The sequence below is a fragment of the Erythrolamprus reginae genome, chromosome 2, assembly GCF_031021105.1.
Source record: "Erythrolamprus reginae isolate rEryReg1 chromosome 2, rEryReg1.hap1, whole genome shotgun sequence".
Classification (NCBI taxonomy): Eukaryota; Metazoa; Chordata; class Lepidosauria; order Squamata; family Dipsadidae; genus Erythrolamprus; species Erythrolamprus reginae.
The window spans coordinates 29384507-29409992 of record NC_091951.1 but is presented as its reverse complement, the minus strand read 5'-3'; the positions used below and the strand labels follow the sequence as shown (position 1 = coordinate 29409992).

General features: G+C 49.4%; 1 protein-coding gene across 3 annotated transcripts; it reads right to left on the bottom strand.

The window, feature by feature from the left end:
- Nucleotides 1-6248: 6248 nt before the first annotated feature.
- On the bottom strand, nucleotides 6249-23699 carry GIMAP8 (GTPase, IMAP family member 8). 3 transcript variants are annotated; one of them, XM_070744034.1, is made up of 5 exons: nucleotides 23679-23699; nucleotides 20959-21001; nucleotides 19141-19785; nucleotides 13608-14252; nucleotides 6249-7295 (listed from the first exon to the last, which is right to left on the bottom strand). In XM_070744034.1, exons 2-5 carry the CDS (start codon nucleotides 20975-20977, stop codon nucleotides 6634-6636), a joined length of 1971 nt encoding a protein of 656 aa, XP_070600135.1. In that variant the 5' UTR covers nucleotides 20978-21001; nucleotides 23679-23699; the 3' UTR covers nucleotides 6249-6633. The 3 variants fall into 3 exon arrangements, with proteins under 3 accessions (XP_070600135.1, XP_070600134.1, XP_070600136.1); XM_070744033.1 differs by lacking the exon at nucleotides 23679-23699 and adding an exon at nucleotides 23104-23169; XM_070744035.1 differs by lacking the exon at nucleotides 23679-23699 and adding an exon at nucleotides 22874-23019.
- Between the last annotated feature and the right edge of the window lie 1787 nt (nucleotides 23700-25486).

Below are 25486 nucleotides of genomic sequence, written 5' to 3'. Positions count from 1 at the left end.
TTCTCTCTCTCTTGCTATCTCGCTTTCTTTCTCTCTCTCTCTTTCTCTCTCGTTACAGCAGGTCGACAACAGCGGCATCGGACAGTAGCTAGGGGTGGCGGCAGAGCGGTTGACTGCGAGCGGGAGCCCTGACGGCGGCAGCTGGACGGTCTGTTGGATGCCGTATATGCTGGCGCTGCACTGGGCATGGGGCTGGCACCTCTGGCCCAGCCAGCGAGCCAGTGCCAGCCCTGCAGCGCCAGCATGTACGGCGTCCAGCAGCACCCTGGAGCTCTCTCTCATCACCGCCATCTCCCTGCAACTGCCTGGGGCCGCTGCAGCCGGCACCCTCCCACTCCCACGGAATTTTTCTCTATCCACCTTTTCTATCCCATGCATGATTTTATACACTTTGATCAAGTCACCCCTTAAACGCCATCTTTCAAGGCTGAAGAGACCAAGGCGTTGTAACCTGGTATCATAAGGGAGGTGTTCCATTTCCTTTATCATTCTTGTTGCCTTTTTTTTGCACCTTTTCCCGTTCCATTATAACTTTCTTGAGGTGCGGTGTCCAGAACTGTACGCAGTACTCCAAGTGTGGTCTCGCCATCGATTTGTACAGAGGCAATACAACTCTTGCTGACCTATTTTCGATTATTATTATTATTATTATTATTATTATTGTTGTTGTTGTTGTTGTTGTTGTTATTAATTAAATTTGTATGCCACCCCTCTCCGTAGACTCCCTTCCTAATCATGCCAAGCATGGAATTTGCTTTTTTTTACTGCTGCTGCGCACTGGGTTGACATCTTCATTGAGCTGTCCACTAAAACCCTATGATTCCTTTCTTGGGTTGTCTCGGAAAGTTTGGTCTAGCAGTGTGGCCAATTAGCCCCAAGCCTTACTCCCGAGGAGACCTCCTCTCAAGTAAACCATTTCTGTCCCTTTGCAGCTCTGTGTCCTTGCGCTTTAAGTCAGAAGCAGTGGTGGATTCCACTTTCCACTACTATCAGTGTTCTTCCTGTGGAGATACCTGACCCTGGCACGCACACGTCGGAGCAAGATTCGCTCCCTGCGCATGTGCAGAAAGTCAAATATTGTGTGAGGATGTGTGAAAGCATGAGGTTTTGCCGATTTCTGCTTTCCTTCGCGAAAATTGCCAAAATCTCACACTCACTCGCATCCTCGCATAAAATTCAGCTTCCTCCAGCTGACGGCGGGCGGGCACATACTTCAGGGCAAGATTTCTTTCCTGCACATGCATGTGAGGATCTGTCCACCCCCGCCATTTTCAAACTCAAATTTTGAATACAAAATTCAAAAGCGAGTCAAATTCCAATTTCAGCGACACTGTAACTTTGGTCATGAAGTGAATGGTTGTAACTCGACGGCTACCTGCCTTTCCCTCTTCTGCTCTAACTTTGGAGCACAGGGTGGCACCCGTCTCTCATTTCAGCTTGAACCTCTGAGTAAAGACTCCGTCGAGAAAGGCCAGTTTCCTAAAATGTTGAGGGAAAGACAAGCGGGGCATAGCTGGGACGAAAAACCTTGTGGCCAAATCGTTGAGTCTTAACGGTTTCTTCTTTCTACTTGCCTCCATGCATTGGAATGCCACGTCTGATCGAATTCCAATGAGATGCGGGACCCAGGAGAAGATCCTTCTCTGTGGCGGCCCCGACCCTCTGGAACCAGCTCCCCCCAGATATCAGAGTTGCCCCCACCCTCCCTGCCTTTCGCAAGCTCCTCAAAACACCACCTCTGTCATTAGGCTTGGGGGAATTGAAAATTTTTTCTCCCTTCCCCCTAGGCTTATAGAATTTATACATGGTATATTTGTTGGTATGATTGGTCTCTTAAATTGGGGTTTTTTAGATTACTTTTTAATATTAGATTTGTTACATCGTTTTTTATTGTTGTTAGCCGCCCCGAGTCTTCAGAGAGGGGTGGCATACAAATCTAAATAAACTAAACTAAGTAAACTAAAAGAGCGAGTCGCTTCCGTTTTCCCAACCGGGTGTCCCCAAAGCCTTTCTCAGATATCCCAAAACATTCCCCACCTTCCTGCCTCCATCCCCGATTGCATGGCACCTGCTACCAAATGGTTAGCTTGTTGGCTAATTCCCTGACTCCTCCACCGCAAAACAACATACACACACACAACTTGGGGATAAGCGAGGAGATTTACTGGCTGCGTAAAAACAGACAAGCAGATGGTTTTGTGAGAATTTATTGATTTGATTTGATTTGATTTGATTTGATTTGTTTGAATGCAATAGGTGGCAATGTTTAAGAAAATATGAATTTACCGTGGGAAAACAGGAAGGGGTGAGAAGTACCTCAAAGCTGCCTTCCCTTGAGGCGCTTTGGTGCCAGCGGGAATGAAAGGAGACATTTTCATGCGTTTACTACTATATTATCCGTCTCAATAAAATGGAGTTCTAATATTTCCTCTGGGTTGGGGGCTTCCTGATGGGCCTAAAAGGATGGACAGATGGGGAAGATGGACAGATGCGGGCTTTCCCAAGCGAGGGAAGTGGGTCCAGGATGGTAGAGAATTAGGCGGTGGGGTCGGTTGATATTGGGATGGGAAAGGAGGAAAGAAAGGAGGGAAATGGGGAGGGAGGAGAGAAAGGGAAAGGGAGGAGAAAGGAGATGGGCGGTAGGGTGAGTGAAAAGGAAAGAGAGAGGGAAAGAGAGGGGAAGGAATGAAGGGAGGGGGGAAAGGGGAGGGATAGAGGAAGGAAGGAGAGGGAGAAGGAGGAAGGAAAGAAGGGAGAGGAAGGAAGGGAGGGAGGGTGAAGGAAGGAAAGGAGGGAGGGAGGAGGGAGGAAGGGAGAAGAAATAAGGAAGGAAGGAAAGAAGGAGAGAGAGGAAGGAATGGGAGAAGGAAAGGAGAGGAAAGAAGGAAAGGGAGGGAGGAAGGGAGGAAAGTAGGAAGGAAGGAAATGCAGGAAGGAAGGAAGGAGAGGGAGAGGGAGAGGGAGGGGGAGAGGAGAGGGAGAGGGGAGAGGGAGAGGGAGAGGGAGAGGGAGAGGGAGAGGGAGAGGGAGAGGGAGAGGGAGAGAGGAATGGGAGGAAGGAAGGGCGAGAAAAGTCGGAAAGGGAGGGAGGGAAGAAATGGAGGAAGGAAGGAAGGAGAGGGAGAGGGTGAAAGGAAGGGGAGGAAGGAAGGAAGGAAGGAAGGAAGGAGAAGGAGAGGGAGAAAGGAATGGGAGAAAGGAAAGAATGAGCCTGTTTCCGGCCTCCAGAGGACTTCCAGTAAGCCTCGGGTGTGTGGCAGTTTTCCCCCTCTAAAGGCTTGAGGAAAGAAACTTCCGGAAGCTGGAGAGGCAAAAAACCCACTCCCCCACCCCACCGGTGGTGCAGGAAGCTGAATTGGCCACACCCCAGTGGCCACATCCTCCCAGTAACCGGCTAGTGAACTGGTGGCTTAAAATTTTTCAGTCCTGTCCCTGGAGAGTGGGGGAAGGGAGAGGGAGGGGAGGGGAGGGAGATGGAGGGAGAGGAAGGAAGGAAGGAAGGAAGGAAGGAAGGAAGGAAGGAAACCGGGTCCTTCTGATGTGAGCAGAAAAGACAACGAATGTCGAATTGCAGCGAGGGCTCCTGGACATTTGTCGAGCGGAAACTCAGAATTTGGGGCAGGGGTGGAGTACCCTAAAATAAAGGACAAACCCAGGAAAAGTCTTGCTTTTTTTTTTGAAGGTCTCCTTGTCCTCCCTCATCATCTCTTCCATCTAGCAAGGGGCGTCTTCGTTCTTCTCCACCAACTGATTGATCATGGTCATCAGCTGTTCCACCTTTCCCATTCTCCCCTCCCTGCCCCCTCCAGTCTCTCCCTCCTTCCCCCTCCCTAGGAATTAGGCCTCAAGGGAAAGAAAGGCCCACTAGGCTTTATTGTACATGGCATCTGTTGTGATTCAGTCTGAGGCTCCTCAGGGAACGGCTGGAAATCTGCCGGCTCCATGCTCAGAGGGGGAGGACGAGGAACAGGAGGAGGAGGAGGACCAGGCAGACGGGGAAGAGGAATGCCAGGACGAAGAGAAGGGAGAACAGCCTGAGACCCCCGGGGGGGAGCTCTCCCCAGCGAGTAGCCTGGAATCCTTAGATGAGAACGCACAAGCCATCATCGATATGAGGCAGAGAAGGGCATCTCAATGAAGGGGACAATTAGCAGGTATTTCCATCCCTAATAGGCAACAGCTGGGTTTGGGTGTGGTTCTCCTCAGAAAGTTGAAAAGGCAGGCCCGCCCTTCCTGTATTGTGGAGAGTTATCTTTTGGGAGTTCTGTGACCTTGCTTCGATCCTTGGCGTCTCTGATTCTGGTTTGTGGCCTCGAAGGCTGAAAACTTGGGGAAGGCATGGGTTTTATTATCTACAGTGGTGTGTGTGCCAGCAAGAAGCCTGTTGTATTGTCTGGCCGTCATGACTCTTCTGTGAAGCCTCATAGCATTCCAGTTTGTAAGAACAGTTTTTTGTTATCTGTGTTTGTTTTCAAAGATATAAAGTGACTTTGCTTTTTACCAGCGTGTCTGGCTACTCTTTTTAGTTGGTGTTGACGTCTGGGGGCACCCAGACAGAACAGCATCCCAGTGCTTGGAGGCAAGTAGAAAGAAGGAACTGTTAAAACTTGGTGATTGAACTAGAAAAATTTGGAAAAATTATGGATTAACAATTGGCAGATGACAAGATCGACCGCATTCAAGGAAAACCAATTAAAATGTTCTACAGGTGGCACCTATCGCCAGAAAGACTTGCAAGAATGTTCCCAAAAACCTCTCCAATATGTTGGAAGTGTAAAAAAGAAAGAGGCACGTTCTACCCCAATGGTGGACATGCACACAGGCAAAAAAGTTTTGGAATAAAATAACAAATTGGTTAAAAGAAATAGCAAAAGAAGAAATTGAAAAAAACCCAGAATTATATTTATTGGGTATTTTTAATAAAAAAATAGAAAAAGAAGTAAGATACCTAGTTATACATATACTAACAGCTGCCAGAATAGTATATGCCCAACAGTGGAAAACAGATAAAATACCGGAAGGAAACATAATAATTAAAAAAATACTAGACTGTGCGGAGATGGACAGGCTATCCAAAAGATTAGAGGGAAAAGAAGAATCAGATTACTATAAAACATGGGCAAAATTTTATGATTGGCTAAAAGAAAGAAAGAAAGAAAAATTTATGCAAAGCAACACGTCAAATAAAAGAATTCAAAAATTAATATTATGTAAGAGAAGTGTAATTCTCTGATCAAATATCCAAAAAAAAAAAAGTGGGGAAACTTTCATTTCCCAAATGTTGTATATATATGTTTTTATGTATGTTTTTTTCCGTTGTCTTGTATGTCACATTTGTAAAATAGAAACATAGAAACATAGAAGACTGACGGCAGAAAAAGACCTCATGGTCCATCTAGTTTGCCCTTATACTATTTCCTGTATTTTATCTTACAATGGATATATGTTTATCCCAGGCATGTTTAAATTCAGTTACTGTGGATTTATCTACCACGTCTGCTGGAAGTTTGTTCCAAGGATCTACTACTCTTTCAGTGAAATAATATTTTCTCATGTTGCTTTTGATCTTTCCCCCAACTAACTTCAGATTGTGTCCCCTTGTTCTTGGGTTCACTTTCCTGTTAAAAACACTTCCCTCCTGAACCCTATTTAACCCTTTAACATATTTAAATGTTTCGATCATGTTCCCCCTTTTCCTTCTGTCCTCCAGACTATACAGATTGAGTTCATTAAGTCTTTCGTGATACGTTTTATGCTTAAGACCTTCCACCATTCTTGTAGCCCGTCTTTGGACCCGTTCAATTTTGTCAATATCTTTTTGTAGGTGAGGTCTCCAGAACTGAACACAGTACTCCAAATGTGGTCTCACCAGCGCTCTATATAGCGGGATCATAATCTCCCTCTTCCTGCTTGTTATACCTCTAGCTGTGCAGCCAAGCATCCTACTTGCTTTCCCTACCGCCTGACTGCACTGTTCACCCATTTTGAGGGGTGAACAGTGGGGGTGAATAAAATTAAAAATTAAAAAAAAAAGACTTGGTGATTTGGCCATGCAATTGTCAATTCTGGCTTTACCCTGCTTGTCAGTCCTTTGACTTTTTAGGCAATTAGACCTTTCTCAACGAATGGAGGTTTTTTACTTAGAGGTTCAAGCTGAAACGGGGTCTGCCCACCAGTCAGGGTTGTCAACTGGGAAGCTTGTCGGCTAACTCCCCCACCACAAAACAACACTCACACGCACACAGAACTTTGGGACAAACGAGGAGATTTATTGGGTATGTAAAATAAGGCAAACAAGCAGCTTTGCAGAAAATAGGTAGCAAAGTTTAAGAAAATATGAATTTACCCCATGAAGACCGGAAGGGGAAACCTCAACGGATTGACGGATAGGGAAGATGGAGAGATGTGGGCTTCCGAAGCAAGGGACATGGGTCCTGGATGGTAGAGGCTGTGGGGGTCAGTTGATATTGGGGATGGGAAACGGGGAAGGAAGAAAGGAAGGAAGATGGAAAAGAAGGAAGGAATAACAAAAACCAGGTTCTTTGGAGGTGAGCAGAAAAGACAACGAATGTCGAATTGCAAAATGGGCTCCTGGCCATTCGTTGAGCAGAATTTGGGGTGGGGAAGAGTAGCCTAAAGTAAAGGACAAATCCAGGGAAAGTCTCGGTTTTTTTTGAAGGTATCCTTGTCCTCCCTCATCATCTTTTCCGTGTAGCAAGGGGCATCTTCGTTCTTTTCCAGCAGCAGATCGATCATGGTCATCAGCTGTTCCACCTGAGCTTCTCGTTCTTCTCCTTCGGCCTTGTTGTTGAAAGCCAGGTAGCGACCTCCATGTAGCTTTACCTGATTCTGGATCCTGGTGTATCCCTCGCGGATTAAATCCTCCAGAGACTTCCCATCCAGGTCTTCTTTGTGGGTCAACAGGAGGATCATGTAATTCTTGCCCTTCAGGCTGAAGAACTCCTTGATCAACTGAGCCACATCCACCTCGTCCTTGGAGAAACAGCCCAGACGCATCACATGCAGGATGACGTGCGGGCCTGGGGAGCAAAGCTTTATGCACTTGCTTACATTGATGGCCATTTCTCGCACAAGACTCCCCTGGTTGAAGAATCCGGGTGTATCGACGACCACCACCTTTCTGCCATCCAGCACGGTCTCCTCCCTTTGGCAACATTTGGTGGCGGAATTTACACCTAACCCAGATGCAAAGACTTTTCTTCCCAGGATTGTGTTTCCCGTCGCGCTTTTCCCGTCGCCGGTTCTGCCCACCAGGACGATCCTCCGTTGGGGCCCTACAACCCAAAGGGAGGGGGGCAGAGGAGAGAAGAAAGGGGACCAGTCAGCAACATTGTGGAAGTTGCCAGGAAGAGGCCTCAAACAAGTCATTGGTCATGAATCTGTGCAGGCTCACAACAGATCGAAATTCAGCCTTTCTTATAGCCCGCTCATTTCCGTTAACCAGATTCTTGTGGTCAGATTCTTGTAGGGAGCTTAAACTTGTCCTAAATCCTGAGACTCGTTTGAACTGCCTGAATCTCCCGATTTTCCTGGAGTTTGACATCTCTCTCGCTCTCCCTCCTTCTCCCTTCCTTCCCTTCCCTCCCCTCCCCCCTCTTTCTCCCATCCCTGATTTATCATAACCTATCATCTACGTTTATTTATCACAACCTATCATTTATCACAATCTATCACCTATCTATCTATATATCTATCTATATATCTGGCCGTCTGTCCACCCGCTCACCCGCTCACCCACCCGCCCACCCACCCACCCACCCATCCATGCATCCATGCATCCATGCATCCATCCATCCATCCATCCATCCATCCATTTTTCTATCTATCTATCTATCTATCTATCTATCTATCTATCTATCTATCTGTCTGTCTGTCTGTCTATCATCTATCTATCTATCCTATCTGGCCGTCTGCCCACCCACCCACCCACCCACCCACCCACCCATCCATCCATCCATCCATCCATCCATCCATTTTTCTATCTATCTATCTATCTATCTATCTATCTGTCTGTCTGTCTGTCTGTCTGCCTGTCTGTCTGTCTGTCTGTCTATCATCTATCTATCTATCTATCTATCTATCTATCTATCTATCTATCCTATCTATCCATCCACCAACCCATCTATGGTATTTAAATGGTATATATCTATGGTACCTATCTTTGGTACCTACCCACCTACCTACCTTTCTTTCTGTCTGTCTGTCTGTCTGTCTGTCTGTCTGTCTGTCTGTCTGTCTGTCTGTCTATCTATCTATCTATCTATCTATCTATCTATCTATCTATCTATCTATATATATATATATATATATATATATATATATATATATATATATCTATTTCAACCATCCATCCATCCATCCATGGTATCTATCTATCTATCTATCTATCTATCTATCTATCTATCTATCTATCTATCATCTATCTATCTATCTATCTATCATCTATCTATCATCTATCTATCATCTATCTATCTATCTATCATCTATCTATCAATTGATCCTGGATGAGGAGGCCGACCTGGCATGTATTACTGAAACCTGGCTGGGCCCGGAGGGAGGTGTTCCTCTCTCTGAAATTTGCCCAGCCGGGTTTCAGATATGGCATCAACCGCGACCCCAGGGGAGGGGGGGAGGAGTGGCTATTGTAGCCAGGGAGAGCCTTTGCCTGCGTAGACTCATTGCTCCGGAAATAGCGGGTTGCGAGTCTCTCTTGATGAAGTTGGACTTAGGAGTTCAGGTGGGCTTATTTCTCACGTACCTGCCTCCCAGCTGCGTGTCAAAAGCCCTGCCTGTGCTACTCGAGGAGGTAGCCGGGTTGGCGGTAGAGTTCCCCAGACTTATTGTCTTGGGGGACTTCAATCTGCCGTCACTCGGCGAAACCTCTGGGTTGGCACAGGAGTTCATGGCCACCATGACAGCCGTGGACCTGACTCAAGTAGTTCAGGGTCCGACTCACGAGGGAGGGCACGCACCTGACATGGTATTCCTTTCCGAGCAATTGAGTAATGGTCTGAGACTAAGGGGCTTAGAAGTGTTGCCTTTGTCATGGTCAGACCATTTTCTACTACGGCTTGACTTCCTGGCTCCAATACTCCCCCGCAGGGAGGCGGAACCAATGAAGATGTTCCGCCCCAGGCGCCTGATGGACCCAGAGGGCTTTCAGACGGCGCTTGGGGTTATTCCAGAGGCACTCGTCCACAGTTCGGCGGAGTCTCTCGCGGAGGCCTGGAACAGGGCTGCAGCGGGGGCTCTTGACCGGATTGCGCCTTTGCGACCTCTCCATGGCGCTAGACCCCGTAGAGCCCCATGGTTCAACGAGGAGCTCCGGGAGTTGAAACGCCAAAAGAGACGTCTAGAGAAGCGATGGAGGAAGAGTAGGTCTGAATCCGATCGAATACTTGTAAGAGCTTTTATTAAGACTTACAAAGTGGCGCTCAAGGCGGCAAGATGCGCGTACCATGCCACCTTGATTGCATCAGCGGAATCCCGCCCGGCCGCTCTGTTTAGGGTGACCCGCTCCCTTCTCAACCAGGGGGGAGTTGGGGAGCCCTTACAGAGTAGTGCCGAGGATTTTAACACGTTTTTCGCTGATAAAGTCGCTCGGATCCGGGCCGATCTCGACTCCAATTGTGTAACAGAGTCGACTGACAACGAGTCAGTCGAGGTGACTGGGGCACGTACTTGTCCACCTGTCTGGGAAGAGTTTGATCTGGTGACACCTGATGAAGTGGATAAGGCCATCGGAGCTGTGAGTTCCGCCACCTGTTTACTGGATCCGTGTCCCTCCTGGTTGGTTTCGGCCAGCAGGGAGGTGACACGGAGCTGGGCCCAGGAGATTACCAACGCTTCCTTGGGGAGGGGAGTTTTTCCATCACTCTATAAAGAAGCGCTTGTGCGCCCCCTCCTCAAGAAGCCCTCTCTGGACCCAGCCGTACTTAACAACTATCGTCCAGTCTCCAACCTTCCCTTTATGGGGAAGGTTGTAGAGAAGGTGGTGGCACTCCAGCTCCAGCGGTCCTTGGAAGAAGCCGATTATCTAGGTCCCCAGCAGTCGGGTTTCAGGGCCGGTTACAGCACGGAAACCGCTTTGGTCGCGTTGATGGATGATCTCTGGCGGGCCCGGGACAGGGGTTTATCCTCTGTCCTGGTGCTCCTTGACCTCTCAGCGGCTTTCGATACCATCGACCATGGTATCCTTCTGCACCGGCTGGAGGGGTTGGGAGTGGGAGGCACTGTCCTTCAGTGGTTCTCCTCCTACCTCTCTGGCCGGTCGCAGTCGGTGTTAGTGGGGGGCCAGAGGTCGACTCCTAGGTTTCTCCCTTGTGGGGTGCCTCAGGGGTCGGTCCTCTCCCCCCTGCTATTCAACATCTACATGAAACCGCTGGGCGAGATCATCCAAGGACATGGGGTGAGGTATCATCAATATGCGGATGATACCCAGCTTTACATCTCCACCCCATGCCCAGTCAACGAAGCGGTGGAAGTGATGTGCCGGTGCCTGGAGGCTGTTGGGGCCTGGATGGGTGTCAACAGACTCAAGCTCAACCCGGATAAGACGGAGTGGCTGTGGGTTCTGCCTCCCAAGGACAATCCCATCTGTCCGTCCATCACCCTGGGGGGGGAATTATTGACCCCCTCAGAGAGGGTCCGCAACTTGGGCGTCCTCCTCGATCCACAGCTCACATTAGAACAACATCTTTCAGCTGTGGCGAGGGGGGCGTTTGCCCAGGTTCGCCTGGTGCACCAGTTGCGGCCCTATCTGGACCGGGACTCATTGCTCACAGTCACTCATGCCCTCATCACCTCGAGGTTCGACTACTGTAATGCTCTCTACATGGGGCTACCTTTGAAAAGTGTTCGGAAACTTCAGATCGTGCAAAATGCAGCTGCGAGAGCAGTCATGGGCCTACCTAGGTATGCCCATGTTTCACCATCACTCCGCAGTCTGCATTGGTTGCCGATCAATTTCCGGTCACAATTCAAAGTGTTGGTTATGACCTTTAAAGCCCTTCATGGCATCGGACCAGAATATCTCCGAGACCGCCTCCTGCCGCACGAATCCCAGCGACCGATTAGGTCCCACAGAGTGGGCCTTCTCCGGGTCCCGTCAACTAAACAATGTCGGTTGGCGGGCCCCAGGGGAAGAGCCTTCTCTGTGGCGGCCCCGGCCCTCTGGAACCAACTCCCCCCGGAGATTAGAACTGCCCCTACTCTTCCTGCCTTCCGTAAACTCCTTAAAACCCACCTTTGCCATCAGGCATGGGGGAACTGAAACATCTCCCCCTGGGCACGTTTAATTTATGCATGGTATGTCTGTGTGTGTGACTGTTAGCATATGGGGTTTTTTAAATATTTAAATATTTTACATCTGTCTGATTGCTTATGATTTGTTTTTTACATGTTGTGAGCCGCCCCGAGTCTTCGGAGAGGGGCGGCATACAAATCTAAGTAATAAATAAATAAATAAAATCTATCTATCTATCTATCATCTATCTATCTATCTATCATCTATCTATCTATCTATCATCTATCTATCTATCTATCTATCTATCTATCTATCTATCTATCTATCTATCTATCTATCTATCTCGGAGTCCATGATGTGGTGGAATATAAATCCAATAAACAAAAAAAAACCCAAATTCTATCATTCTATTTATGGTATCTTAGAATCTCTCTCTTTCTCTCTCTCTTTCTCTCCTCCATCCATCCATCCATCCATCCAAACGACCGAGCACTCACAAGCGATCTAAATTCAGCCCCCCATGAATGCCTTTCTTATCTCCTGCTCATTTGTCTTAATCGCTAGTAAGTCAGATTCCTGTAAGGAGTTTAAACTTGCACTAAATTTTGGTACTCATTTGAACTGCTTGAATCTCCTGATTTTCCTCCCAAAATAATAAGGCCATCCATCTCTCTCCCCTCTCTTTCTCTCTCTATATTGATCGGACAATTTATCCATGCTGCCCAACTCCCAAAATACTCTGGGCGGGCTTCCGACAAATAGAAATGATTTCTAAAACAATATAAAACGTTCATTAGCAAAACCCCATTTAAACCCATACAAGGAAGGATGGAAGGAAAGGAAGGGAGAGAAGAAGGAAGGAAGGGGAAAAAGGAACGAAGGAAGGAAGGAACAGGGGGAAGGAAGGAAGGAGGGAGGGAAGGAGAGATAGGGGGAGGAAGAAAGGGGAGGAAGGAAGAAAGAAAGGGGAGGAAGGAAGGAAAGGGAGGAAGGAAAGGAGGGAGAGAGGGAAAAAGGAGATGGACTCCAATTGGATAACAGAGTCGACTGACAATGAGTCAGTCGAGGTGACTGGGGCCCGTCCTTATCCATCTGTTTGGGAAGAGTTTGATCAGGTGACACCTGATGAAGTGGACAAGGCCATTGGAGCTGTGAGTTCCGCCACCTGTTTACTGGATCCGTGTCCCTCCTGGCTGGTTTCTGCCAGCAGGGAGATGACACGGAGCTGGGTCCAGAAGATTGTCAATGCTTCTTTTGGGAGGCGGTCCTTCCTGGCTCCTTACAAGGAGGCACGTGTTCACCCCTTCCTCAAGAAGCCTTCCCTGGACCCAGCCATTCTTAACAACTATCGTCCAGTCTCCAACCTTCCCTTTATGGGTAAAGTTATTGAGAAGGTGGTGGCACTCCAGCTCCAACGGTTCTTGGAAGAAGCCGATTATCTAGGCCCTCAACAGTCAGGTTTCAGGCCCAGCTACAGCATGGAAATTGCTTTGGTCGTGTTGATGGATGACCTCTGGTGGGCCCAGGACAGGGGTTTATCCTTTGTCCTGGTGCTTCTTGACCTCTCAGTGGCTTTCGATACCATCGACCATGGTATCCTTCTGCGCCGGCTGGAGTGGTTGGGAGTGGGAGGCACTGTCCTTCCGTGGTTCTCCTCCTACCTCTCGGTCGGTCACAGTCAGTGTTAGTGGGGGGTCAGAGGTCGACCTCTAGATTTCTCCCTTGTGGGCTGCCTCAGGGGTCGGTCCTCTCCCCCCTGCTATTTAATATCTACATGAAACCGCTGGGTGAGATCATCCAAGGGCATGGGGTGAGGTATCATCAGTACGCTGATGATACCCAGCTGTACATCTCCACCCCATGTCCAGTCAACAAAGCAGTGGAAGTGATGTGCCAGTGCCTGGAGGCTATTAGGGTCTGGATGGGTGTCAACAGACTCAAACTCAACCCTGATAAGACGGAGTAGCTGTGGGTCTTGTTTCCCAAGGACAATTCCATCTGTCCATCCATTACCCTGGGGGGGGGGGATTACTGGCGGCATACAAATCTAATTAATAAATAAATAAAAATAAGATGAAGCGGTAGGGAGGGAAAAGGGATGGATGGATGAATGAATGAATGGAGGGAGGGTGGGAAGGAGAGAGAGAGAGGGAGGGAGGAAGGAAGATAGAAAAGAAGGAAGGAACACAGAAACCTGGGTCCTTCAGAGGTGGAGCAGAAAAGGCAACAAGTGTCGAATTGCCAAGTGGGCTCCTCGCCATTTGTCGAGCAGAAGATCAGAATTTGGGGTGCAGGTGGAGGAGTGGAGAACCCTAAAGCAAAGGACACCACCAGGAGCCACCTTGTTTCTTCTGTTCTTTGAAGTACTCCTTGTCCTTCCTCCTCATCTCTTCTGTGTAGCAAGGGGCATCTCGGTTCTTCTCTACCAGCTGATCGATCATGGTCATCAGCTGTTCCACTTGAGCTCCTCGTTCTTCTCCTTTGGCCTTGTTGTCGAAAGCCAGGATACGGGATCCACACTGGGACACCTGTTTCTTGAGCGTGGCATTTCCCTTGCAGATGAATTCCTCCAGAGACGTCCCTTCCAGGTCATCTTTCCGGGTGAACAAGAGGATCATGTATTTCCGGGCATTCAGCTGGAAGATCTCCTTGATCAGCAGAGCCACGTCTTCCTCCTCCTTGGTGAAACGGCCGAGGCGAATCACCTGCAGGATGATGTGGGGGCCTGGGGAGCAAAGCTCCACACACCTGCTGACTTCAGCGGACATGTCACAGTTGGCATTCCCCGTGTCGAAGAATCCGGGCGTGTCAACGACCACCACCTTCCGGTTACACAGTGTCGTCTCCTCCTTTTGGCAACGTATGGTAATGGAAACAGGAGAGAGCTTGGATTCAAACAGGTTCCTGCCCAGGATGGTGTTCGCCGTCGCGCTTTTGCCTGCCCCGGTTTTGCCCACCAGGATGATCCTCCGTTCGGACACTACAACTGAAGGGGGGGGGCACAGAGGAGACAAGAAAGGGGACCGGTCAGCGGCATTGCGGGAGACACCCGGAGGAGGCCTCAAACAAGTTGTGAATCCCTGCGGGCTCACGAGAGGTCAAAATTCAGCCCGCCGTCAATGCCTTTCTTATCTCGCGTTCGTTTCCCTCGACCATTAGTAGATCAGATTCTTGTAAGGAGCTTAAACGTTCCCTAAATCCTGATGCTCATTTGAACTGCCTGAATCTTCCGATTTTCTTGGAGTTTGACTCCTCTCTCTCTCTCTCCTCTAGTGTATGGTATCTATCTATGGTATCCATATATCTGTCTATCTGTCCATCCATAATCAATCTATCTATCTATCTATCATCTATCTATCTATCTATCTATCTATCTATCTATCTATCTATCTACCTACCTACCTACCTACCTACTTACCTACCTACCTATCTCTCTGTCTGTCTATCATGTATCTATCATCTATCTATCTGTATGTAGATAGGTAGGTAGGTAGGTACATTTCCACCCCATGTCCAGTCAACAAAGCAGTGGAAGTGATGTGCCAGTGCCTGGAGGCTATTAGGGTCTGGATGGGTGTCAACAGACTCAAACTCAACCCTGATAAGACGGAGTAGCTGTGGGTCTTGCCTCCCAAGGACAATTCCATCTGTCCATCCATTACCCTTTGGGGGAATTACTGACCCCCTCAGAGAGGGTCCGCAACTTGGGCATCCTCCTTGATCCACAGCTTACATTCTGCTGCATGAATCCCAGCGACCAGTTAGGTCCCACAGAGTTGGCCTTCTCCGGGTCCCTTTGTCGCAACAATGTTGTCTGGTGGGACCCAGGGGAAGAGTCTTCTCTGTGGCGGCCCCGACCCTCTGGAATCAACTCCCCCTGGAGATTAGGATTGCTCCCACCCTCCTTGCCTTTTGCAAACTTCTCCAAACCCACTTCTGTTGTAAGGCATGGGGAAATTGATTCCCAGGGCCATTTCTGCTTTATGTATGGTCTGTATGTGATGTATGATTGTTTTAATTTTAAAAACCTTGGTATACTAATAACAAAAGATTTAAGTGCCAAAGCCCACTGCAACAGTATAGCCAAGAAGGCTTCAAGAGTTGTAAACCTAATCCTACGTAGCTTCTGCTCTGGCAATCTCACACTACTTACCAGAGCTTACAAAACTTTTGCCAGACCCATCCTCGAATACAGCTCATCTGTTTGGAACCCATATCGCATCTCAGACATTAACACCCTTGACCAGCGGTCCCCAAACTACGGGCTGCGGGCCGGATGCGGCCCACTGAGGCCATTTACCCGGCCCGCAGCAACATACGAGATTTTACCATAAGCTCCCCCCTTCACTCTGCTGTTGAGCGTCTGGTGGCGGCAAGGAAGAAAGCCAGAGGGCGGGGAGGAAAGCACCCTATGGCAGAGCAGCAGCAGTTCCTCTCCCTGAAGGCGAGAAAGAAATTGGCCAATTGCAGGCCCGCTTTCCTCCCCGCCCCCTGGCTTTCCTCCTCCTCCTCTTCCAGACGCTCAGCTGCAGGCTGTCTTGGTCCCTCCAGTGCCGCTTTTTTGCTTCTTCGCTGCCCCGCGGGAAGCCTGGAAGCCCTGCAAGAGCGGCTGGAGGGGGCCGTAAGCAAGCCATCAGGACCCCCGCACACTAACTTGTTGACGGCCATGCCGTCCCGGATCGCGGGGAGGGGAGCTCTTCTTCTGCCAAGCGACGGAGAGGCCCTCCCAATGCTTGCCTGCCCAGGCCCCTCACTTGGAGCCGGGACGACGGGCCTAGCCTCAGCTTACTTGGCCCCGGCGCGACCGAAGTGCGGGGCGGAGTAGGCGGCGGCGGCTGCTTCAGGCCCGCCCCCGAGCTGAGCTTCCTTTGGCTTCCTTCGAGGCAAAGCTGCAAAGCTCACCTGCTGCCTCGAAGGAAGCCAAAGGAAGCTCAGCTCAATGAGGATCGGCTGTTGGTCTCTTCAAGCTGCTGCCGCCCACTGCGGAGATCCCTTCGCCCGAACAGAGGCGGCGGTGGCGGGTTCAAGGGACCAACAGCCAGTCCTTTTCGGGGCTGCGTTGTTGCAGCGTCTGAGGCCGCCGTCGCCTCCGCCTCCAGGCGAAGGGATCTCCTCGGTGGGCGGCCTCGGAGGCTGCAACAACGCAGCCCCGAAAGGACCAGCTGTTGGTCCCTTGAACCCGCCGCCGCCGCCGTTCAGGCGAAGGGATCTCCGCAGTGGGCGGCAGCGGCAGCTTTAAGGGACCAACAGCCGGTCCTTTTCGGGGCTGCGTTGTTGCAGCCTCCGAGACCGCCCACCGAGGAGATCCCTTCGCCTGGAGGCGGCGGCGGCCTCAGATGCTGCAACAACGCAGCCCCGAAAAGGACCGGCTGTAGGTCCCTTGAACCCGCCGCCTCTGTTCGGGCGAAGGGATCTCTGCAGTGGGCGGCAGCAGCTTGAAGAGACCAATAGCCAATCCTCATTGAGCTGAGCTTCCTTTGGCTTCCTTCGAGGCAGCAGGTGAGCTTTGCAGCTTTGCCTCGAAGGAAACCAAAGGAAGCTCAGCTCGGGGGCGGGCCTGAAGCAGCCGCCGCCTACTCTGCCCCACGCTTCGGCTGCACCGGGCAGCTCTAGCAGGTGCGGGGCAGCAGGGCAAGCCACGAAGGTGGCGCAGCCAAATGTGGGTTGAGCGGGAGGGCACTGAGTAGTAGCCGTGGGGCGGCGGTGGGGTGGTTGGCTGCAAGGTACCACCGGCGGCTGTATGTGTTGCAGGACGCCGTACATTGCTGCGCTGGGCATGGGGCTGGCACCTCCGTCCCAGCCCAGCCAGCGGGCCAGTGCCAGCAATGTACTGCGACCCAACGTCGGTGCCACCGTCTTGGAGCTCCTGCTTGCAGCCGATTGCCCCGCGGCGTGTTGCAGGGCAGAAAAAAAAGAAGAGAGGAAGGAAGAGAGAAGAAGAGAGAGAGAGAGAAAGCAAGAGAGAGAGGGAGAGAAAACAGAAGTGAGGGGGAGGGAATGTGAGAAAGAAAAATGAGAAAATGATGGAGGGAAAGAACGAGGGAGAGGGAAACAAAACAAATGAGAAAGAAGGAAAAAGGGAGAGGGAAGAGAGAAGTAGAAAGGAGGGAAGGGGGAGGGAGGGAAAGAAGGAGAAATGGAGGGAAAAGGAAGGAAGGAAAGGAAGAAGGAAGGAATAAAAATGGAGGGAACAAGGAAGGAAGGAAGAATGAAATGAATGGAGGGGCGGAGGAAGGAAGGACTTTTTGGGGGGGGGTAAAAATTTTGTAAATTTTCTCTCAATATACATTCAAATGTACAATGTACTATCTAATTTTCCCTGAATAAAATGCTGTATTTTGTCAGTAACTAATATCAATCATGAAAAAAGTTGCAAAAGTAAAAGTTTTTTTTCCTAATGTTGTCCTCCAGGTACATACTTTTCTTTTAATTAAATTCCCTCCTTAATGTTCCTTCAAAAAGTACAACACCAATTATATTTCTAACTTATTAACCATTATGCCAAAGTGCTTCCTTCTTTCTTTATATATTTTTCTATAAACATTTTATACATTTTTCTATAAACCAAGAAAACCTTGTATAGCCAATCAGATGTTAACAAAAGAAAATTAAAAACAAAGCATAAACATATATGAATTTCAGACTTCTTCCCCCCTCTAAATAGTACATTCCCATTTTGTTTTTTACGTTAAAATAAGGTATGTGCAGTGTGCATAGGGATTTGTTCATAGTTTTTTTTTAATAGTCCGGCCCTCCAAAAGTCTGAGGGACAGTGAACTGGCCCCCTGTGTAAAAGTTTGGGGACCCCTGCCCTTGACAATGTCCAAAGATACTTCACCAGAAGAGCCCTTCACTCCTCCACTCGAAATAGAATACCCTATGAGACTAGACTTTCAATCCTGGGCCTAGAAAGCTTAGAACTAAGACGCCTTAAACAAGATCTAAGTATTGCCCACAAGATCATATGCTGCAACATCCTGCCTGTTGGCGACTACTTCAGCTTCAACCACAACAACACAAGAGCACACAACAGATTTAAAGTTAATATTAACCACTCCAAACATGATTGTAAAAAATATGACTTCAGTAACCAAATTGTCAAAGCGTGGAACTCATTACCGGACTCCATAGTGTCATCCCCAAACCCCCAACACTTTACCCTTAGATTATCTACGGTTGACCTATCCAGATTCCTAAGAGGTCAGTAAGGGGCGAGTACAAGTGCACTAGAGTGCCTTCCGTCTCCTGTCCTATTGCTCTCCTATATCTCCTATACCTTTCTTCTATTTCTATATCTATTCTTCTATTCTTTCATTGATATGTTCTATTTATCTTCTATTAGATATATTTTACTATGAGTATCTCCTCTATAACCTTCATCATGTATTTTACTATGTGTATATAGATATATACCCACTAAAACCCTCATTGTGTATTGGACAAAATAAATAAATAAAATAAATAAATAAAATTTTTGGATTTGTATTGGTTTTTTGCTGTGAGCCGCTTTGAGTCTCTGGAGAGGGGCGGCATACAAATCTAATAAATATATAAATAAATAAATTAAAATAAGATGGGGCGGTAGGGAGGGAAAAGGGATGGATGGATGGATGAATGAATGAATGGAGGGAGGGAGGGTGGGAGGGAGAGAGAGGAAGGAAGGAAGGAAGGAAGGAAGGAAGGAAGGAAGGAAGGAAGAGAGAAAAGAAGGAAGGAACACAGAAACCTGGGTCTTTCAGAGGTGGAGCAGAAAAGACAACAAGTGTCGAATTGCCAAGTGGGCTCCTCGCCATTTGTCGAGCAGAAGATCAGAATTTTGGGATACGGGTGGAGGAATAGAGAACCCTAAAGCAAAGGACACCACCAGGAGCCACCTTGTTTCTTCTGTTCTTTGAAGTTCTCCTTGTCCTCCCTCATCATCTCTTCCGTGTAGCAAGGGGCATCTCGGTTTTCCTCTACCAGCTGATCGATCATGGTCATCAGCTGTTCCACTTGAGCTCCTCGTTCTTCTCCTTTGGCCTTGTTGTCGAAAGCCAGGATACGGGATCCACACTGGGACACCTGTTCCTTGAGCGCGGCATTTCCCTTGCGGATGAATTCCTCCAGAGATGTCCCTTCCAGGTCATCTTTCCGGGTGAACAAGAGGATCATGTATTTCCGGGCATTCAGCTGGAAGATCTCCTTGATCAGCAGAGCTACGTCTTCCTCTTCCTTGGTGAAACGGCCGAGGCGAATCACCTGCAGGATGACGTGAGGGCCCGGGGAGCAAAGCTCCACACACCTGCTGACTTCAACGGCCGTGTCACAGTTGGCATTCCCCGTGTCGAAGAATCCGGGCGTGTCAACGACCACCACCTTCCGGTTACACAGTGTCGTCTCCTCCTTTTGGCAACGTATGGTAATGGAAACAGGAGAGATCTTGGATTCAAACAGGTTCCTGCCCAGGATGGTGTTCGCCGTTGTGCTTTTGCCCGCTCCGCTTTTGCCCACAAGGACGATCCTCCGTTCGGACACTACAACTGAAGGGGGGGGCACAGAGGAGACAAGAAAGGGGACCGGTCAGCGGCATTGCGGGAGACACCCGGAGGAGGCCTCAAACAAGTTGTGAATCCCTGCAGGCTCACGAGAGGTCGAAATTCAGCCCACCGTCAATGCCTTTCTTATCTCGCGTTCGTTTCCCTCGACCATTAGTAGATCAGATTCTTGTAAGGAGCTTAAATGTTCCCTAAATCCTGATGCTCATTTGAACTGCCTGAATCTTCCGATTTTCTTGGAGTTTGACCCCTCTCTCTCTCTCTCCTCTAATGTATGGTATCTATCTATGGTATCCATATATCTGTCTATCTGTCCATCCATAATCTATCTATCTATCTATCTATCTATCTACCTACCTACCTACCTACCTACCTACTTACCTACCTACCTATCTATCTATCTATCTACATACCTACCTACCTATCTACATACCTACCTACTTACCTACCTACCTACCTATCTATCTATCTATCTACCTACCTATCTATCTCTCTGTCTGTCTATCATCTATCTATCATCTATCTATCTGCATCTATCTATCTACCTATCTATCTATCTATCTATCTATCTATCTATCTATCTATCTATGGTATCTATCTATATATGGTCTATCCATGGTATCTACTACCTACCTACCTACCTATCTGTCTGTCTCCTCTCTATCTACATCTATCTGTCATCTCTCTCTCTGCGTCCATCCATCCATCCATCCATCTATCTATGGTATCTACCTTCCTTCCTACTTACCTACCTACCTACCTACCTATCTATCTATCTTCCATATCTATCATATCATATCTATCATATCTATCTATCTACAGTATACTTAATGACAGAAAGTGACAGAAAAATTTTGGACTCCATTTTGGTTGTAAGTTGAGAATTACCTGTACTCTCCCATCTGGGGAAAACCCAGAGCTTCACTTAAGAACGAGAAGAATCATAAAAATGGAGCCAAAGTCTCTTAAATGTCTCACTTAATGATAGAAATGTCAGAGTCTCCATGCTGGTCGTAAAGCTTAAATCTCCTGGTTTTTCCCAGCACTTAATAAGCACAAGGTCATTTCACAAGTGTAAGTTGACCATAGCCTGTTCCTCCCACACAGGACCGCAGCTCTTACTGACCACCACCCCCATTCCCACCCAATCCAATTTACCTTGTGTATTTTCAGACATTTCCAGAGAAATCTCTAGGCGTTGCTGTATGAAAAGCAAAAGAAATGGGAATCAGTCAGGAAGCCCCCCACCACAATTCCCCAGGGGACACCCGGGAAAATCCAAGGGAGGAAAGAAAGAAAATTAGTGGACCAGAGGAATGCCGTCAAGGTGGCTTACTTGGAAATTCTATAAGGTATTTGACAAAGTGGAGCATCAGTTATGGTCCACTTTGTCAAATGCCTTACAGAATGTCCAAGCCAACCACATAACCTGCTACTGGATGAAGCAGAAAAATGTGGGATAGACAACAAACACAGCCAGATGGATTCAAAACCGGCCAACCAACCGCACTCAATGCCGTAGTGCTCAATGAGAGGGAGTGAAAGAAGGGAGGAAGGAAAGAAGGGGGAAATAAGGAAGCAGGAAGGGAGGGAAGGGAGGGAATAGGACTGGAGGAGAGAAAGGGAGGAAAATAAGGAAGGAGAGAGGAAGGGAGGGAAGGGATAGGGAGGGAGGAAAGGAGGAGGGAGAGATATAAGGAAAAGGGGAGGGAGGAAAGAAGGAGGAAAATAAGGAAGGATGGGGAGGGGAGGGAGGGAGGAGATAGGAAGGGAGGAAAGAAGGAGGGAATGAAATAAGGAAGGAGAGAGGGGCAGGAGGAGGGAGGAAAGGAGGAGAAAGGAAGGTGGGAGGGTATAGGGAGGAAAGAAAGGGAGGAAAATAAGGAAGGGAGGAAATAAGGGAGGGAGGAAAGGAGGCAGGAGGGAAATAAGAAAGGAGGAAAGAAAGAAAGAGGGAAATAAGGAGAGAGGGAAGAAATAGGAATGGAGGAAAGAAGGGAGGGAGGGAGGAAGGAGGGAAATAAGGAGGGAGGGACGAGGGGAGGGAGGGAAGAGGGAGGGAGGAGGGAAGTAAGGGTGGAGGAAGGAGTTTAGGGAGGGAGGAGATAGGAAGGGAGGAAAATAAGAAAGGAGTGAGGAAGGAAAGAAGGTGGGAAATAGAAAAGAAGGGAGGAAGAGAAGGGAGGGAGGAAATAGGAATAGAGGAAAGAAAGGGAGGAAAATAAGGAAGGGGGGAATAAGAGAGAGAGGAAAGGAGGAGGGAGGTAAGTAAGAAAAGAGGGAAATAAGGAAGGAGGGAGGAGTGGAGGGAGGGAAGAGATAGGAAGGGAGGAGGGAGGAAGAAAAGGAGGGAAATAAGGAAGGAGGGAGGATGGGAGGGAGGAGATAGGAAGGGAGGAAAGAAGGAGGGAATGAAATAAGGAAGGAGAGAGGGGCAGGAGGAGGGAGGAAAGGAGGAAGGGAGGAGAAAGGAAGGTGGGAGGGTATAGGGAGGAAAGAAAGGGAGGAAAATAAGGGAGAGAGGAAAGGAGGCAGGAGGGAAATAAGAAAGGAGGAAAGAAAGAAAGAGGGAAATAAGGAGAGAGGGAAGAAATAGGAATGGAGGAAAGAAGGGAGGGAGGGAAATAAGGAAGGAGGGAGGAAGGAAAGGAGGGGGAAAAGGTAGGAAGGAGGAGAGGGAGGAGATAGGAATGTTGGTAAAAAAGGGAGGGAAAGAAGGAATGAAGGAACGAAGGAGAAGGAATGAAGGAGAAGGAAGAGAGGGAGGAGCGAGGGAGCGAGGAAAAAGCGAGGGAGCGAGGAAAAAGCGAGGGAGGGAGGAAAAAGAGGAGAAGAAAGGAGAGGGAGGGAAGGAAGGAAGCAAAGGAGGGAAAGCAAAGGATCAGCCAGGAAACCACCTCACCCCACCCAGACCCAGGGATAAATCGTAGGGATCCCAACTGGGGGGCCACGCCCTCTCCTCTCAACAAGCCCCCTCCTCTCCAGCCCGTTTTACAAATCGACGAAGTCGGAAAGGACCCTGGAGGTCATCTAGTCCAAATCCGTCCGCCCCCTCCCCTCCACCAAGCGAGACCTTCAATTTGGGGCGGCAAAGGAGGAAAGAGGACCCGTTGCCAGTTTCCGAGACTTTTCTGGAATCCAGGCGAAGAAGAGCTGGAAGTGACCCGGCGGGGTCATCTAGTCCAACCCGCCCCCCGCGCAAAGCGAGCGGAGACTCTTTTCGATGGGGGGGGCCTTCCAGCCACCTCCCCTCTTTTCTGTCCGCCCCCACCTCCACAGAGTCTTGACCGGACGGACACCAACCTGAGCCGCAGAAAAATCCGCGAGCGTCTTTTCTCTCTTTCTATTTCAGCTGCGCGGAAATTCCTCGGGGGGGGCAGTTGGGGGGGGCGCTGCACAGAGGTGGGGCGGAGTCACCTCCGATTGGCTGCACCCTGCATTTCAGCCCCCCCCCCTTTCCCGGATCCGCCCGATTGATAGAATGGGAAGGGACCCGGCAGGTCATCTAATCCAGCTTGCCTCTACCTGGGCTCGAACTTTCAAACCTTCCCACCGCGAGGGGAAAGAGCCAGACAGCGGCTGGGTCTTTCTTGTCCCCTTCCCCGTTCGCCCACTCACCCACCCACCCAAATTTGCCCGGTCGCTTAATCTTCCAAATAACCCACGCAAACCTGGTCTGGCAATCCGGATTATTATTAAAGGGGCGGTCGGACTAGATGACCTCTAAGGCCCCTTCCAAAACTCTTTCGGCGTGCATATTCCGCCGGTATCCTTTGGCACCATCCTAGTCTCCCCCTCCCCCGAAAAGCCAGAAGGGAAAAATAAAAGGGATCTTCGAGGTCATCTAGGCTGACCCCCACCCCACCCCCCAAGCTCACCCGGGGCTGGAAGGAATTGAGAGCAGACTAGGGGGTCCTCAGAGGTCATCTAGTCCAACCCCGTGCTCCAGCAGGAGACTCTTAGAGAATCACATAATGGACAACAGTGGGAAATTGTTTCTAGGGTCTTTAAGGGCTGCCCGAATCCCCTGTCTCCTTCTCCCCCTCCCTCCCCTCCTCTGCCCCCCCCCTCACCTACCTATCTTTGCCTCCCCCTCCCTGGGACCTAGGCCTCCCCCTCTTGGCCTCCCCTCGGGACAGCGAAAACCACTCTCTCTGTGGAGCCCAAAAGCGAAAGTGCTCGCCAGCATAAGCGCTGCCAGAAAAATTAATTGATGGAGGATAAACGCCCTGGCGCGTCAATGGAAGGGTCGAAAAGGGGAGAGACGGCTCGGCTCCGTCTGTTTCTCCCCTTATTTTTCCCAAGCAGGTAGACCTCACACAAACACACACCGCACAAAAGACCCCCTCCCTTCGCAATTCCAGCTTTTGGCTCCCTCCACCCAACAGCAAGAGAGGAAAGGCTCAGTGGCGGGGGTGGGGAGGGGAGAAAAGCCCACCTGCCTCCCCCTCCCCCACTTCGAAAGTTTGAGAACAGCGGCGGCTGGATTGGAGGGGACCTTAGTGGAGTCTTCCAGAACCCACCAAGGGGGGGAGTCCCAATGGATTGGGCTGGGGGCATAATTCCCTCTAAGCTGAGCAGTGAGCAATCGCTCACTTAAAAATCATCATCAACTCAGAGTTTTCCAAACCTGCCCAGAAGCCGAGAGGGAAATTTTATTATTATTTCTGTGCCGCCCAGTCCTGAAGGGACTGCCGCTCAGACACTATACTTTTCCGCTCACCCCCAAAAAAATTAGAGAGAACACTGGCTGGGGGGCCCACCTCCCAAGATACAGTGCTGGAGAAGGGGAGAAAGAAGCGACCCCAGCCCCTCCCACCAACAGCATAGAATCCCACGGGTGGAAGGGACCTCCGAGGTCATCTAGTCCAGTGTTTTTCAACTAGTGTGCTGTGAGACATGGTCAGGTGTGCCATGGGGAAATTAAACATGGGTCCCCAAACAACCATTCCTGCCAGGATATCCCTTTTGTGTTCATCGAAACAGGCCCAGCTTTCACACTTAGAAACTATTATTAACTATATGTATAATATGTACGTTGTTAGAGTGTCATTGGTGGTGTGCCCGCAACTTGGGAGTATCCTCGATCCACAGCTCACATTAGAGAACCATCTTTCAGCTGTGGCGAGGGGGGCGTTTGCCCAGGTTCACCCGGTGCACCAGTTGCGGCCCTATCTGGACCGGGACTCATTGCTCACAGTCACTCACGCCCTCATCACCTCGAGGTTCGACTACTGTAATGCTCTCTACATGGGGCTACCTTTGAAAAGTGTTCGGAAACTTCAGATCGTGCAGAATGCAGCTGCGAGAGCAGTCATGGGCTTACCTAGGTATGCCCATGTTTCACCATCACTCCGCAGTCTGCATTGGCTGCTGATCAATTTCCGGTCACAATTCAAAGTGTTGGTTATGACCTTTAAAGCCCTTCATGGCACTGGGCCAGAATATCTCCGAGACCGCCTTCTGCCGCACGAATCCCAGCGACCGATTAGGTCCCACAGAGTGGGCCTTCTCTGGGTCCCGTCAACTAAACAATGTCGGTTGGCGGGCCCCAGGGGAAGAGCCTTCTCTGTGGCGGCCCCGACTCTCTAGAACCAACTCCCCCCAGAGATTAGAACTGCCCCAACTCTCCCTGCCTTTCGTAAACTCCTTAAAAAACCCCTTTGTCGTCAGGCATGGGGGAACC